The 17581-nt window shown below is 51.6% G+C and overlaps 1 protein-coding gene across 2 annotated transcripts in view; it reads left to right on the top strand.

The window, feature by feature from the left end:
* Positions 1-5560, top strand: part of Shisal1 (shisa like 1) — a 95584-nt gene extending 90024 nt beyond the window's left edge. For both annotated transcript variants that reach the window (XM_023702504.1, XM_023702505.1), the window contains exon 5: positions 1412-5560. In XM_023702504.1, coding sequence (XP_023558272.1) covers position 1412 — 1 coding nt within the window. In that variant the 3' untranslated portion in view covers positions 1413-5560. The remainder of the gene's footprint in view (positions 1-1411) is intronic.
* The last annotated feature ends 12021 nt before the right edge of the window (positions 5561-17581 follow it).

The following is a 17581-nucleotide window of genomic DNA, read 5'->3' as shown; positions in this document are numbered from 1 at the left end:
TTTTTTTTTTTGGTGAAACCAGGGATTGAACTCAGGCCCTTACACTTGCCAGGGAAGCTTATTCCACTGAGTCATCTTCCCCGCCCCACCAGTTGTTTTCTAGTCCCAGTCAATATATCAAAACCAACAATGACCTTGGCCTTCTTTTAGCCCAGGAGATGTCCAGTTCAAAGGCATTGGCTGTACTGGGTCATGTGACCACCCTTGTAGCCCTGTAAATTTCCACTTTCATACTATTGGCTGCAGTGGGTCATGTGACCACCTTTCCAGCCCAGTGCCCTTCTACTTCCACACCATGGGTTGTGCTGGGTCATGTGACCACCCTTGTCTGCAAAGGAATATGGGAAGGTTAGTGTTTATGGCTGGGCAGTTGCCTGTCCTGGGTATGAGCTCGGGGATTTATGGTGCCTACACAAATGGGGTTTGTGATTCTGTTCCTCACTGTCTTGTTTGCAACTTGCCTCTGCCAGTCAAAGCTGTAAGGATTCCCATGGGCCTGTCATTGTCGTCTAAGCCCTGCTCACTGCCGTTCAGGTGCACACAGGTGTCTTCACCTTGCCTCTGAGAAATGATTGGAACTGGGGATTGAACTCAGGCCCTTGAGCTTGCCAGGCAAGCGCTTATTCTACTGAGCCATCTCTCTGGTCCCATTCACCTTGCTTCTGGATGGTGGTATGATTCCAAGATATGGAATGGATTTTAATATCCACAGATGACATCTGTACCTCTTGTCAACAGTCTTTAGCTTGTTATGACAAAGATGACCATACAATTTATCATTCAAATCCAAATACTCTTGAGGGAGAAAGGGGAGAAATTGTGTCAAGCAACGGGCGTTAGCTGGGACTGTCCTGAATCACGCAGTGGAGCTTGGGCAGATGGACACCACTGAGTTTTATAAATTGATCAGCTGTCCTACAGATCAGAAATTACAGTGATACCTTGGTTCACGAGCCTGATTCTGTCCTCAACGCTGGTCACAAACCAAATTGGCTGAGAACTAAATCAAATTCAATTCAATCACTGAGTTCAGTGCTGGCCTCCTGGGAAGATGTTCTTGTCCAGTTCAGTTTGCGATCGAGGATGTGGCCAGTACTGTTCTTGGACCAAGACACCCCTGTGCCTTTGTCCTGTGCTCTCTGTTCTAACCTGTTGATTCCGTTAGATTTTCTGTGTAGGTTATTGCACCTAATTGTGATGTGGCTTGGTCCGTTCCAGCCTTGACTCTGCTTTTACTTTTTGCCTAATTGTTTGAGCTGGGGACTCTGTTGCTCTTCAGAACCAGAGAGACTGCAGACTTGTGTTCACAGAACGCCTGGCACCTCCTGGCGGTGAGGCCCTGGAGAGGGTCCTCGACAAGGTCCCTTCGAGGAGACACTGGGTGACGTTTTGTTCCCTTCTGCTTCCCCAGAAAACCCCTTTGCTGTGCCTCAGGATGGGAGAGGCAGGATGGGAAGGACTCGGCGCAGCCTCCAAGGACGACCTCAGCAGAGACACCAGGCAGAGCCGAGGTGGCGGCGATCGCAGCGGTGACAGCAGAGCAAACGCCACCTGTGCCCAGAACCCTCTTCCGTGGACTTCTAAGATTCAGAGTAAACTCAGGGGTGGGGACCGGGGATGCCAGGAGGTTCTGAGCCTCCTGTCTGCAAGCAATAGTTCTCTTTGGGGCTGGTGGCTGCTGAGAGGTGACTCGTGGGCTCGGATGACGGGGCCTAGACCTTGAGGCCTACCCATGGTCTACACCCCGAAGCTTCCCCTGCCCCTCTCCTTCCAACAGTGCCCCTCGGGCCTCTCTGCCCAAGGACTGAGTGTGAGCGCGTGTGCGTGTGTGATTTGGGCTGTCCTTTGTTTGTTGGTTTTTACTGGCGTTCCCCTGGGAGTGCTCCTGTGGCACAGGTCCCCGTGTGGCTGGGGGCTGCTGCCAGTGTCCTTTCTTGTTGCAGCCAGCAGCCCCAAGCCGGATGGGAATGGCCGGGCACAGGGCCCAAGGTACAGCCTTGCTGTGGCTCAGGTAGCTCTAGGGGAGGCACTGGAACAGCAGAAAGGGTTGTTTCTTGTAGAACTTGTTCCTGTGACAGCAAGAGTAAAAGATGAGTCATGGACAGCCACAGGGCAGCCACCAGGTTAGGTGCTTTCACATATACTGTCACAGCCCCTGGGGGGCGGACGTGACTGAGCGCTTCGGAAGCAGCTCACAGTGGAGACAAATGCCCTGTCCTGTGGCCAGGAGGGCCCAGCCTTGGGTTGGCTTCAGGGACCTCGGGCTTGGAGGCCAGCCTGAGTTTGATTTCAGAAGTGCAGTACTGAAAGTCCAGCCCACAGAGACCTGCGTAGAAGTGTTTCTGCGGCCCAGGAGCTCCCTGCTATACCTGGGCATCTCCAGAACCTGCCCAGCAGGGAGCTGTCACCCAGATTCCTAGCACTGCTCCAGGGTCTGTCCACCCACACATGCTGGCTCAGTAGCACCATGTTCCAGGCAGTGACAGGGACGGGAGGTCCTGCCAGCTGGTGGGAGAAACAAATGGGATCTTTATAGACAGGGTGGCAAGGCTGCTGGGTACCCAAGCTGAAGGTTCTAGAATTCCACCCTCTGTAGCGCAGGGCTTCCACATGGATCTCGCTGCCTGTAACATCCACCCTCACAGGATGCACACGGGAGGATCACAGGGGTCCCCCAGGCCACACTGCCTGTGTAGATGTGCTCATTGTCCCCGTGTTAGCAGACTGGAATCCCAGCTCTTAGTTCGGTGTCCCTCCTGGCCTGTGTAGTGACAGGGCCATCCCCAGCATACCCACACAGATCAGCCATCAGCGCTGCTGGCGGGGCAGGAAGATGGTGACGAGACATTTGTTGAGGACAAGGACAGCTGTCGGGAGCCTTGCTGAGGACCCTTTCTGGCCACCCACGAGCCAGCCCTGTGGCACTCAGGTGGTCTGGTGCACACAGTGTGGCTTTGCTTGGGGTCTGGGGCAAGGAGGGGCATGATGTCCTTTCCCCTCAGTGCAGAGCACTCTAGGACATGCTCCAGGGCTGCATCCCTGTGGGTCAGCAATGTCCCAGGACAGCCCAGCTGGATTAGCCCACACCCCTGTGGGAACCACGGGAGTCGGAGCAAGCCTGGGCTGGGACTGGGGTGCTGAAGGTCCGGATCCTGGCATCAGCTCTGCTGCTAAGAGCGGTGTGACCTCAGGCCATGCCTGTGCTCTTGTCACCTCAGTTTCCCCATTAGTGACAGGAGTCAGCCCAGGTGCCTAGAGGCTGCTGGCTTCCTATGTACCTGGATGGTGCACACAGCGATGCTTCCCCTGTCAAGCATGGGCTGTTGACCTGTCCCCTGCCCCTTGGGCACAGGGATGGGAGCTGAGAGCCTACTGTCACTACACAGGGCTGACCCTGCTGATTGGCATCCGTCTGGATTTGTGACCTTCTGCGAGGGAGTCCCTGGCCACCAGAGGTCTTGAAAGTCCCCTCTGGAGCTGATGGTCCAAGGGCCTTGGAGGGGACCTCGGCTCCAGCCCAGCTGCTTCCCTGTGGGTGCCTTGGCCGGTGGCCCGACCTCCCTCAGCCTCCTGGGATCCCCTGCCACTTGTAGCTCCTCAGAGCTCCCAGGACCAGAAAAGTCCTGGGGACAAGCCAGTCAGTAGCGGGTCCGTGAGAGTCCAACACAGGGCACAGCCGCGCTCCAGGGGAGACTCTGGGCAGTGTCCGGGCCTGAATTTTCAAGCCTCCTGCTCTTCCCCTCTCCTGTCTGCTCCTGGCCCCCCACCTGTCACTTATCATCAGCAGTGATAAGCATAAAAATCCCGAAGAAAGCAGGGCAAGAAGACATCAGTGCGCCCGCTGCCGAGGGCTGCACGTGTCGGTCCTGAGCTCGCTGTCTGTGACTCCTCCCCCGCGCGGGGCACGGTCCCTGTGTGCACATGGTTCCGTCGCTGTGTCTCTCAGAGTCTCAGCATCATCCGGGCTGTGGTCCCATCCAGAGAGGAGCCTGCTCACACGCAGTGGCTCACCCATGTGCAGCGGGCCTTAGCACAAGATCACCCATGCACGCGCATACATGTGTGCACACGTGCACGCACACACGCACACGCGCGCCTGTGACTGGCAGGCAGACCTGGCCCCTCCTGGGTCCAAGGCACTTTCTGAGACAGCGGGGACACAGCACTGGGTCCCCCCACCAGTCAGCACCAGGAAACCCCTGAGGCAGGAACGGGTGTGGTCTTCCTCAGCCAAGAGATGCCCTGGCTCTAGGCCCCATCAGAAGTCCTCTCTGGTCACGCCAAACAGTGGGGCTGTGGTGTGGCCTCACTCTGGTGTCCCTCTGTCCCCTGTCCCTGTCCGGCTGCATCCCCCTCATGGGGCTGGCTGGAGGCTGGCCCGAGAGGAAACAGTGCCCAGAACAGCAGGCTTGGTGATCTTTCCCAGCTGGCTTCTGCAGCTCAGCTCACTGCCCCTTGGGGAGTGGAGTGAAGAGTCTCTGCTGAGGCAGTTCAGGTTGGGCACAGGGACAGGATGGTGACACTGTCTCCCTCCCCATCTGCTGTGAAAATCTGGGATTGGAAGAGCAGCAGGAACCTCTGGGGGCTAGGTCTCCCATCTGCCTGGCCCCCGTGGGCTACCTGAGCGGTCCAAGGGCCACATGACCTCACCAGCTGAGGTCATGTCCTGTACCTTCCAGAAACCACACCTGTACCTGAATAAGGAGCCCTTGCCCATCCCACCCGTGAAAGTGACCTTGACACCCTCCCTGGCCCCACCCATTTCTGGTCCAGGAACCAGACTGAGCTGGTGCTAGGCAGACGCTTGGTGAGTGAACAGATTTAACCATTCGTCACTCTGTAGCCCAAACTCCTATTTTTTAAATCAGATCCCTGACCCCTTTGCCCTTGACAAACTGACATTCAGGGCTCTGGGGATGCCAGCCAGACGGGCCCCACTCACAGTGCTGTCACATGAATGGAACAGGATTCTGGGGTCCCTGCAGAATTACCCTGAGCTGCCCTGCAGAGCGGGCAGGGTCCTACTGCAGCACACTGACCCGGAACCCTGGGCCCCGAGCCACCGTCCCATGGCCGCCGCAGCACCCAGCTCATGGCCCAAGAGGGTCTCTCCTTAGATGTGCCTCGGTTTCTCACAGTGGCTTCTTTTCCTCCCCTGTTTCCTGTGTCACAGTCGCATCCCCAACCAGTGGGTGTCTGGGTGACGTGCAGTGAGCACGTGGGGCCAGGGTGAGGGCTTCGTCACCCAGTTACCTCCACAGGCCAGGAAACCTCCCCCAAAAGGTCACGGTCTCCCCAGGGCCAGCGGGAAGAGGGCGTGCAGGTCTGGGGGTGGGGTCGCCCCTCTGTGCTGGAAACCTCAGTTTCATGTGATGAGGTAGGGGTCACAGATGGCTGGTAACCGGGAAAACCAAAAAACTAATACTGTTCCTACTAATATCCTCCTCTGTGACAATGACGTGTTTTACACTGACCGCTGTTAACGCTGCTTTTGTCTTTATATACGTAGTTTTTATAAAGATGTCCTTAGGTTTTAATAAAGGAGTGTCACATACACTGTCCTGGGGTCTCCAGTGTGCTTTGATGTCATGCGTGTGCCTCGGGAGGGTCCTGTGGATTCATGGTTTGTTGCCCCACTGAACAGGGTCTGGAGTCTCAGCCGGGGCGGCGGGGGAGCTGGCCACATTCATTCATCCCAAGGGCCGCAGAGGTCCAACGGTGAGAGCAGGTGGGTGGGGAGGGATGGGCCACACGTGAGCAGGTCAGCGACAGCCGTGTCCTCTCTGCCGGGTCCCTCCTATTTTCCCATGTGTCAGTCAGACTGTGGAGGTGCTACAGTTAGACACAAAGTGCCCAGGTTCATAGCTTACAGTGTAACTGCATTTCGAGGCAGGGCCTTGGGAGGCCATGAGGGTTGGTGAGGCCACCAGTTGCTGCCGTGAGGGGTTTCATAGGAAGAAGAGGGACCCAAGCTAGCACCTGCTGCTTGACACCCCAGGCAGGTCTCGCTGTGGCCTGAAGCCCTGGCCAGATGCTGGGCACATGTCAGTGCTGGGCTCGGGCTTGCAGCTCCAGAGCCAACCCTGGAGCCCTGGAAGCTCCTCCTGTGGGTCACTGTGTCTGTGGTACTCAGCTCGAGTACAGCAGTAGACTAAGGTGAAGGCTTCCAGCTGAGTGTGTGAGGGTGACCAGGATCCGGCAGGGGACTCCCTGATGCATGTGTGTGGAAGCAGTCCCAAGCCACTGGGGACCGCATGGGTGCAGGCTCCACGTGCTGGCCCCTTGGCCGGCCACAGCAGGAAGCTCCAACGCGTGGACCCAGGTCCTGATCTTTCCACTTTCCAGGCACAGGGCTATGAGTAGCAACCCCTGCAACATCCCCAAGGACTTCGGTCCCAGCTCTGGTGGTCTGGGGGAACAGGGGGGACCCCACTCTTCCACTACCACCCCTAGCCCCCAGCTTTGGGCCTGGTGCAGAGAAAGATCAGGAAAAGGGTAGGGACAGGAGGAGACACAACTGCCTCTCCATCTAGACGGTACTTTCTTGGGGTGCAGTGAGGACCCCTTGGGAGAGCCCTGGGGGTCCTCTCCTGCTCCACATGCTGCACACATGCACCCCCTTCTCCCTGGGCTCTGGGAAGCAGACAGTGAGCTTCTAAAAAGCTGCTGTCCCTCCTCTGGTGTCCCTCGCCAGAACAGTGGTGAGGTCAGGGGAGAAGGGCCAGGCTTGGCTGCCAGCACCTGGTGCCTGGCTTTGAGATGGGGGCAGTGCAGACGGGGGCAGGCTTGGGCAGGGAGAGAGAGGACAAAGGACTGGCCTCCACGTTGCAGGCTTGGGCATAGGAGGGCTGCATGGCTTGGGACACCCCGCTCTCCCTCATGGGGGACCTGCCGCAGCTCCTCACTATCCCCTGCTCTGATTCCTGTACTACAAAAGTAGAGGTACACCAGCCCTCCCAGCTGAGTCTGTCTTTGGGGCTCGAGAGGCCCCTAATTCCTGGGCTGCACTCAGTACCCCCCACACCCTGGCAAGTGACAGCAGCAAATGCTTCCTTCCTCAAAGAGACCTTGTCCCCCCAGACCTCAGGGGGTGACTCTCCCATGGATCCAGCACACTGTGTCCACACACAGCTGAAGAGAGCTGGCGGCAAGGCGTCGGTGACAGAGGAGCAGCAGACGGGTGGGGGCGACACAGACGGGGCAGCTCTGCAGGGGCTCCGGCGGAGGGGCTCGTCGAAAACCACAAGCCTTTCAACAATTGTACTTCCCATGCTCAGAAATAAAAGAATGTCTGTAAACTATTAAAGAGATACAGGAAATTTTAAAAGAAGCAATTAGAAAAAAAGAATAACCAAAGCGCAAGCCTCAATAAGTGGGCTTAAAAGCAGATTACACAAGTCAGTGTGGCGTTGGCAAAGAAGCGGCGCATCAATAGAACAGAAGAGAATAGAACAGCACTCCCAGAATAGAGCCACATAAATATAGTCGGCTGGTCCTCCACCGAGGGGCAAGGGCAGCACGATGGGGAAAAAATAGCCCTGGAGACAAATGGTGCTGAACAACTGGACAGCCACATGCAAAAGGGAAAAAAGGAATCGGCCACAGGCCTCACAGCCTTTCTTTTCTTTTCTTTTTTTTTAATGTAGTTAGTACAGGGTCTACAGGGTCTTACTATACAGATCAGAATCATAGTGATCCTCCTGTTTTCAGCGTCCCAAGCGCTGGGATTAAGGTGCACACCACCACGCCCAGTCTCAGTCACCGCTCAGCGTGCCCCGGGGGCGGGGCTGGCTCGGCATGCAGGGGATCGAGCCCTCAGCTCCTGCGTCTGCCTAAGCAGGCGCTTTAGTCCGCTGAGCTGTCTGGCCGGCCCCTCCTTGCAACCTTTCTACAGCAGCAGCTCAGAGCAGATCGCAGGACAAGATGTAAAATGCAGACCTCTAAAACTGCTAGAAGATGGCAGGAAAGAAACCTGGACGACCTTGGTTTAATGATGAGTTTTTAAATACATCAAAGGCGCAAGCCATGAAAGGAGAAATTGATAAGCGGGTCTTCATTAAAATTTAAAATTTCTGCTCTGTAAAAAGACAAGCTACAGAATGGGAGAGGTGGTTTGCAAAACACCCCATCGTGACAAAGGACTAGGATGTGAAACAGATGATCTTTCCAAACAAAACAACAAGGAAATGAGCAACCCGATTTAAAAAATGGGCCAAAGACACCTCTGTGCAGAAAGATGGGGAGACCACAGCTACACAGAAGGTGCTTGCTTCCCAAGCCTTCTGAGAAATGTGGTTTAAACAGTGAGCCACTCCTGCCACGGGGGGCGAGAATGGTTTGTATCCAGAAAACCACACCGCGGGACACCATGGGAAAGCTGGAGTGACAGAAACTCGCGGTGCAGCCACTTGGGGAAGACAGCTGGGCTGAGCCACTCTTACCATACAAACCAACCATTAGCGCTCCTGGGTGCTTCTTCAAGGGAGTTGACAACCTCTGTCCACGCCAGAGCCTGCACTCAGACGCGCAGGACAGCTTTATTCGTAATCGCCAGAGCTTGGAAGCAACCGAGATGCACTGCGGTTGGTCGATGGCTACACTACATCCCGACAGAGAGACATTGCTGTGAAAAAGAGATGAACTCGTGAGCCAGGAAAAGACTCCAGGACCCCTCAAATGCATGTGACCACGTGAGAGAAGCCAATCTGAAAAGGCTTTGTGCAGTGTAATTTCAATTCTAGACACGAGGACAAGACAACGCTAGGGCAGCGATCCAGCGTCTGCCAGGAGGTAGAGAAAGGGAGGGTTGCTTAGGCAGAGCACAGAGCATGCGTAGGACCAGGAACCCATTCTGTGTGCCAGTGCACTTGTGGGTCCATGACTCCGGACCCATGTCCAAACCCATAGAACGCGCAGGACCAAAAGCGGCCCCTAATGTGATCTGTGGGCTCCAGGTGACATGGCTGTGTCAGTGTGAATTCCCTGATTGCAGGTCAGGTGGACGGTTTTGGCTCTGGGGAAAAGGCTGGGGATGAGAACTCTTGGTACCTTCTCTTCAGTACTGCTGCTAACCTAATCTTGCTCTAAAAAATATAACCCTTGAAGAATAAGAAGCACGGCTGGGGGGATAGCTTGGCAGTCTAAGCACGTGCCTGGCGAGCGCAAGGACCTGGGTTCGAGCCACAATACCGCATGCCGGCCACTGAAACCAGGTGTGGTGGGTGGCACATGCCTGTAATCCCACCTCTGTGGAGGCTGAGACAGGAAGATCACTAGGAGTCCAAGCTACGTATATCAAATGAATTATACAATAACTTATTGTACCAAATAAATTAATAACTAATGATTTTTTAAAATTAAAAAAAAGTAAAAAGCAGATGATGTTGGACACAAGGCCAGACATCTGTGCTCGCCACTCTACTCCAGAGTGCGGGAAGGTCTAGCCAGAAGACAAGGAGAGAGACTCTCAAAGGGCGTCAGAGGTGAAAGCAGAAAGGATACTTTCCCTGTGTGCCCAGGACCCGAGAACTGACATAGAAAATCCCAAGGAATTCGCAAAAGGACTTCTAGAACTCTGTGAGTTCAGAGGACCCCGGACACTAGGTGAACAGACAGAAATCAACTGTAGGGCCAGATATATAGCTTGGGGCACCGTGCATGCCTGGCAAGCGCAAGGTCCTGAGTTGGATTCCCAGGACCAAAAAACATTGCATTTCTGTTTATCAGCAACAAAAGTGTGAGCACCAAAATTTAAAAATATAGTACCATTTACAAATCCTCCCCCTCAAAATGCAAACTTTAGATGCAAATCCAATAAAGGATGTGCAGGATTTACATGATGAAAACTACAAAACATCCTTGAAAAAAAATCTACATCGATGGTATACGTTTGCAGACTGAGAAATCCAAATAGTGCAGAGGCCTGGTCTTCCCAAACCCGTTACAAGTTTCACACCATTCTTAACAAAGATTCCTGGAAGGTTTTGTTTTGTTTTGGTTTTTTGGCATAGACAGATTGTGCTTAATACTTATCTAGAAAGGCAAATAATCTCAGCATTGACTAAAGAGAAGATACAATGGGAGTAGTCACTTATGATAGTGGGAGTAATCTCCCAGCCAACTTCCAGAGTTGTCGCAGAGCTACAGTAATGGAGACAGTGGTGTTGGGGGAGGGGGCAGCGCAGACTCAGGGAGCAAGATGGGGAAGCCAGAGACAGACCTCGCCAAGGTGCCCGCGGTTCCTGACAGGTGCAAAGGCACTCTGAAGAGGGAAAGAGACTTTTCAGTAGAGGAAGATGGAGCAGTTCTACCCCTGGGGGAAACACTAGAGCCTTCTTCGAAGAACGTAAGTGCTACTGATTTCATTGATTTCAATGCTAAACGTAGACGAACTATTTGCAAACCATCTATCCAGTGAAGCGTCAGCAGCGCCAGCACAACACTCCAAACTCAACTTGCAGAAGTGAAGTTAGACAGGAAAAGGCGTTCGACTAAAGAGAAGTTACGAAGGGCAGATCGTTGGGATAAAGCCCAGATGATTTTTCTTTCATGGGTTGTGCTTTTGGCTTCAGATCCGAGGAGACAAGGTCATGAAGACTGACCCACGCTTGCTTCCAGGAGCTTTAGAGCTCTGAGAGGCCGCGGGTGGCGCCCCACAGTTCAGGGACCTTCCACACACAGGAGCGCTCTGGGGGCATTTTAGATCCGAGTCCTCATAGTAGCTGAGTTGGATGGTAGCGACCCAATCTTAGGGGCCATGCGTGACAGAACTGCACACAGGAAATAAAGGGTAGTCAGCACTCACGTCATCCAAGAAGCAGCAACTGCTGAGTAACGCGCCGTCACACGGGGGACACCTTTTATCATCTCCAGATTACCATGAAAATAGTAGAAGAAGATACATATTTTATACTAATATTAAGAAAACATGAAATGACAGAATGTGCTTATTCTAAGGGAGGAAGAACAAAACAAAAAACTGAGAAGAGTTCAAAAACAATAGCAATTAAGAAAACATCTAGGACAAGATACATCATTAGAAAACTTGAAGCCAAATATTTTAGAAATCCCGTGAAATATAGTGTATGTGGATCAAATGCTATGATTTCAAGGTGCAGATTGCCAGATTAGATGTTTTTAGAAAACCAACTGTATTTTATTTATAACATTGGGATATAGGAAGAAAATGAAAGTCAAACTATGAGAAAACATTAACCAAAACAAGCAACGAACAAGTGCGTCTAAAATAGTTACAAGATGACACAGATGCAAAGATAAGAATCAGCAAAGATGCAAGATAGTACCTTGGGCAGGGACATAGCTCAGCGACACAGTGTCGGCCTGGCAAGTGCAAAGTTCTGAGCTCGATTCCTGGTACCAAAAAAAGACATAACATTTCAGAGTGATAGAAGAGCCAGTTCTATAAGACATTAAAATCCAGGTGTCGACATAGCTCGGTGGACTAAGCACCCTCTTAGGCAAGTGCAGGGACTGGGGTTTGATCCTTGGCACCACATGCACCTTGGCGCATGTCTAATGGGTCAAGTGGCATGACCTTGAGGTCTGTATCTGTTCCGTGGTCCCTTCCTTCTGACACTGTTTCTCTGCTCTGCTTCCTGGGAGCCATTGACTAAGCAGCCTCGCTCTGCTATACCCCTCCACCCTGACGTTCCCACCTTAGAACCAGTCAACCATGGACTGAGACCCCTGAAACCGTGAGCTGTGTAAAATCACTCCTCCTCCTTCAGATGTCAAGTACTGTGTCTTGCTGGCAAGTGTGTGGACTGATCCACACTGCCTGGTGACACATAATCTCAGAATCTTTAAGCCAAAATTGATGGAATCCTTAGGAGAAAGAGACAAAGGTACAGTGGTAGTGGGAGTGTTTCACACATCGTTCTCTAGAACAGCGGAGTCGTGTGAGAAATAACCGGGAATTGTGGAAGAATTGAACAGGACTAAAACCTGGTGTAGAGGCCCAGAGCAACGTCCTCCAACAAATGCAAAATTCACCTTTTAGTAGAGATGGAAACTTTTCCCAGACACTGGATAATTAAGCAAGTCTCAGGCAACTTCAGAGGACATTATTTAGCCACAGTACCATCAATATGGAAATCTGTGAAGAACAACAATGTATGTGAAAGTATAAAATTCCCACTTGTTCAAACAACAAGAACCATAAATAACCCAAAGTCAAAGAAGAAATCGGAATGGCAACTAGAAAACATTGGACCATTAGCAAAATGAGATGCATGAAAGCTTACATAATAAAGTAAATTAGTGCTTAAAGGGGAATTTGAGCCTCAGAACATGTGTCGTTAAAGAAATCAAAGACCCAAATGTGCAGAGACAGACTGTGTTTGTGGACTGGAGGACAGCTTAGTGAGGATGTCAGTTCTCTCCAAATTGGGATAGAGCTTGGCTGAAAACCACTGAGGGGACTGTCACTCCCATAAAGTATAAATACTGTCACACACAAGGTGAAAGGGAGAGAAGATAGGGCCAGCCAAATAGTTCAGCAGATTAAAGCATCTGCAAGCTGGCGCACGGGCGGGGGTTCGATCCCTGGGCCTGCCGTGCTGGCCCCGTCCCTGGGGCATACTGAGATGGCAATTGAGACTGGCATGGTGGCGTAAGCCTGTAATCCCAACTCTTGGGAGGCTGTAGACAGGCAGATCACTATGAGTCCAATCTAGTAGTGAGACCCTGTAGACCCTTCCCTAAAATACAAGAAAAAAGAAAAGAAAAAGAAAGAAAGGGAGAGAAGAGAAATGCAAATCTAAGGGAAAAAATACACACAGCCACTGAGCCAACAGTCAGCTTTTTGAAAATAAATAAATAAAAATCGGTCAAGCCTTGCTCAAACTCCTATCAATAAAAATGAGAGAAGATACCGACTTCCCATATCAGGAGTTAGAGGACAATAAATCTAGAAAACACAAGAAGGATGGAGATTGCTATGGTTTGAACATGTTTGTCCCCCTCAAGATTTGCATTTTGGAGCCTGAGAACCCATATGAAACTTGTGGCCTGGAGCAGGTGACTGAGCCCATCGTAAGGAGGGCCCCTGAAGGGGGTTAGCAGCCTTGCACAGAGCCTCAGGGCCTACAAGGGCTGTTGTCCTGCCGCGTCTTCCCCCACCGGGCTCCCGCTTCCTGCCCAGAGGCCTTGGCCACAGGCGCCCGCTCAGAATCAACCGCCCCGCCACCTGCGCAGTGGCCATGGGCTTCCGGACTCCAGAATGACAAAACATACTTTTTTTCTAGTTCGTAAGTTACCCAGGCTCTTTGGTATTTTGTTCTAGCAGCCTGCATGGACTACAGATTTGTCTTGGTTACTTTTCTCTCATTGCTGAGACAAAAAGACCCAAAGTGCAAAATTAAAGAGGAAAGGTTTATGTAGCTCACAGTGTGTGGAGGTTTCAGTCCGTACTCAGCTGGCTCCAAGACTGGTGGCTCATGGCAGTGGGCAGCAGTTCACGGCGGCAGAAGACAGCAAAAGTAAGAGCAAAAAGGGAGGAGCCGCAGAGGACGAGCCTCTCACCCTGCCTTACGCTGTAGGCAGGCTGCCCGCCCCGGGTGCGTACAGCGCTCACACCCATATTCCCAGCACTGGACGGTGCAGCATTCATGAACTATAGAGCCCACCCCAGGACTGGATGAAGCTTGACGGGGCGGGGCTGCGTGGTATTCAGACACAAACCATAACAGGACTGCTTTAAACAATTATAACCAAAACATGTAAAAACTTGAAAGAAGGGCCGGGGCGATGGTTCAGTAGAGTAAGCGCTTTCCTGGCAAGCGCAAGGGTCTGAGTTCAATCCCCAGTTCCAGAAAAAAAAAAAAAAACCTAAAAACCTTGAAAGAAATAGGTAATTCTCTAAAAACAAAAAATACTCGTTCTTAGAACTGATGCTAGAAAAAAAGAGTGATCTGAAAATTCCCATCATAATGAAATCAATCAACTCCACAACCAAATCTTTCCCACTAAGAAAATCACAGGCCTTCAAATTGAACCAATTTGAAGAAAGAAATAATGCCAGTCATACATGAGCTGGAGACTGGAAACTGAATGTAAGATGAGCTAGGAGTGGTGGTGCATCCCTGTAATCCCAGCATGCTGGGAGTTTGAGGCAACAGTGTCCAAAGTTCAACCCCAGCCTAGGCACTGTAGTGACTTAGTAAGACTTTGCATCAAAGTGCAAAATAAAAAGATCCAGGATGGAGCTCAGTGCCAAGGCCCTGGGTTCAAACCTTAATATGAGGGGAAACCCCCACAAAATGAGTATAAAAGAGTATAAAAGAGTCTCAACTCGTGCAGGAGGCCGGAAGGGCTCTGGCACCGAAACATGGCAAAGCGAGTCTTGGGCGCCAGCGCACCGGGCCGACCAGATACGGTAAGCAGAGTCCGCCTAATCAGGGGCATCCCAGAAATGTCAGGCTGATGCCACACTGGGAAATGAGGATGGGATTATGGCGTCCTCGTGAACAGATGCCACGTGGTCCCTTCCATGGATACAGAAAACAGAAAAAAGGAAAGTTCAATACCATTTGAGCAGCCTGTGCTCAAGGCCACTGGAAGCACAGGGAATCTTTGTTTAAACAGATAACAGATTCCCAAAATATTTCAGAAGCCGCCTTTCAAAGATCAATGCTGGAAACGCTGAGCACTTTCTTTTCTGATGGAAGCCACCTCATGGGGCTGACCATTCCCTCTGTTGTCCAGTGCTCCATATAAAGTCCCAGGCATCACGATACAGCAGAGAAAAGAAATAAAAGGAAAGAAACTGAAATACCACCTTGCACAGGTCCCATGATGACGCTAGTGGGAAATTCAAAATCGTCTGAATAAAGTGAGGCCGCTGGCTAAGCATGAAAAAAAAAGCACGCATTCACACCAAGCGTAACACAGGGTTGAGAAGCGCCCTGCCACACATGCTCAGGGAGGTAGCTCCTTTTGTCCTCCCTGCCAGCATCTCACCAGGGGCCTTCAAGGTCACCATGACAGAAGGACAGGGTGAGCTCAACAACCTTTAACTGCTCTGTGCCAAAGGTGATCATGTCACTGCTACTTGGAGCTCATTGGTTAGAATGAATCATGTGACCCAATGTAACATTGGTTAGGGTGAGTCATGTGACCCAGTGTAACTACAGGAAGTAGGGTGTGAGCCCTTTCATGTGCAGGTAGGGTGACTCATGTTTCTATTTGTGGACCATGCTCCCCCTTCTCTAGGGGATAGTCCCCTGGCAGGAGCACTGCGCTCTGCTTGATGTCTTGGGCCCAGTGCCACTGTTGGGTCTTGACCCCTGTGATCATGAACTGGAGGCTCTTTAGCTAATGACCTTCCTCTCGTCAGACCCGTGATCCCATGAGGATGCGGGTTTAGCAACCAAATAGCCACTTCCACGTGGGCTGGGCAGGGGACACCAGCAGGGCATCATGCAGGCTCCCCTGGGTGGCGACGGTGCCTTGATGGAGTCCTCCCTGTGCTCTGACCTTGTCAAGCTGTCCTTCTCTTCAGCCACCTCTCCAATAAGCAGGGGAGACCATGCCCATGGAAAAATGGGCAGCCACAGTTTGTTCTAAGTCATGAATAGTCCAAGCCCCATCTCAGTCCAAGCTTGGGTTCCTTTTGCAGAATGACATCCTTGGAAATTTCTCAAGCTTTTGATTTGTCTCCAGGAGGCTCCATGGGCCTGAAGACCACCCACACTGTTGAGGTATAGATCTCAACTGTCCTGCTTTTTTGGAACCCAGGTCTACTGTTCCATCTGTGTTCTGCTTTGAGGTTGTTTGGGCCTCTGCAGCTCAATGGCTTTCCCTGCCTGTGTCAGTTTAGTGGTTTCTGGGGCAGTCAGCTTCCCAGCCTTGCTGGGCTCCCACTCTCTGGGATCTCCTGAAATTTCTCTTCCGGGATGTGCTCCTTCTTTCCTGAGTTCACATCCTGTTGATCAGCAGCCGGCACACATTTGCGCTGTCTTGTTTTCTTTCCTCTTGTCTTCTGCTACATATTCGTAGACTGTAAATTCATGCAGTGCCCGCCTGCCTAAGTGTGTCCCACTCACAGTGTGGATCGCCAGCCCCACCCCCCAGGAAGTTTCCCAGAGAAACCCACTCACGTCTAACCACTGACCTCACGTTGTGGAGTTCAACTTTGTGATTCAGCAGCACCGATTACCAATCTGGCTCGGATGAGCTATGCTGACACCAGAGCAAAGGGCCAGCCTCTGTGGTGGCGTTTGTGGTCCCAGCCACTCAGGAGGCTGAGGCAGGCAGAGTACAAGTTTGAGACCAGCTTGGGCAACAGAGCGAAACTGTCTCAAAACAAAAAAGTATGCAAAGGTGACACAATCAGGCCATGCTTTAAGGGCATTCCCCTCCATAAAGTGACCTAGGGGACTGAGGGCTTTCTTCCTGTGCTGTGGTAGTTTTACACTGAGTCTCCCTGTGGTGAACACCACTGAGGGAGACAGAAAGAAAAGGCTTTTCTCGTTGCCTGCTCCTGGAAGCATGTACCCAGCTCCTCCCAGAACTCCAGATTAAAACAGACACTAAGAGCACGAAGATCAAACAGGGGCTCTTCAGCATAGGAAATGATTCAACTATAAAAACTGTGCTGGGCGTGCTGATACACACCTGCCATCTCAGCCCTTGGGGCACTGAGGCAGAACTGTCGTGAGTTTGAGGCCAGCCCGCACCACACAGCAAGGCCCTGTCTCAAAAAACAGAACTACCTGGCAAGGGCAAGGTCCCAAGTTCGATCCCAGGTACCCTAAATAAATAAATGCAGAAATGTATGTGAATCTATGTGATGATTTAATGTTACTAATACAGAGTAGCATTCCAACATAGTGGGGAATCATTAATGCATAATTATTGTTTTTCACTAAGCTAGAAATTTTAAGAAATGAGATAAACACAACTGGCTAGCCACCCAGAAGAAAATAAAACTGGATCCCTATTTGTGCTTATGTAAGAAGCCTCATATTAATGACTTCAGTAAATCCATAAAAATGCAGCAAGATCTTCTGGGGTTGCTAAGCGCATTTGACACGGAAATGTTCCTAAGCAAGATCAGACGCCCCGAAGACATAGAAAATATGGCAAGTACTTGGTAATACAGAAGTCACTGTTCACAAGACAGAAGACCACAGAAGGTTGGTCCACAGACAGGCGACTGGGAACACGGGAGCCACGCACACGGCTCCTGCCTGACCCAAGGAGATCAGCTCAAATTGGCCGAAACAGGGACAATGTGTTAGAAAAATAAAAGAGACACGATGAGGCAATTCAGCGAATGACTGAAAATGGCCATGACCTTGTAAAATGACCTTCACAATTGCTGTGGGGCGGGGGGCCCTCAAATAATGAGAGCCCGCTTCGCACCTGTCAGATGGGGAAAGAAACGCATCCGGTGTCAGCAGCTATTTGCAAGAACCATTCTCCTGGGCCCTGTTGCTAGAAGGGAGAAGTGTGACAGCCGGGGCTGAAGGCAATCGGGAAGTGCAGAGGAAAATTTAAACACGTGTAGCCCTTGACTCAGCACGGATGAGGTGCAATTCCATGTTGGAACCGAAATGAG

This window comes from Octodon degus, unplaced genomic scaffold (genome assembly GCF_000260255.1).
Source record: "Octodon degus isolate 3935 unplaced genomic scaffold, OctDeg1.0 scaffold00153, whole genome shotgun sequence".
Lineage (NCBI taxonomy): Eukaryota > Metazoa > Chordata > Mammalia > Rodentia > Octodontidae > Octodon > Octodon degus.
The sequence above is the reverse complement of the archived record's forward strand: the minus strand, read 5'-3'. Positions and strand labels throughout refer to the sequence as shown.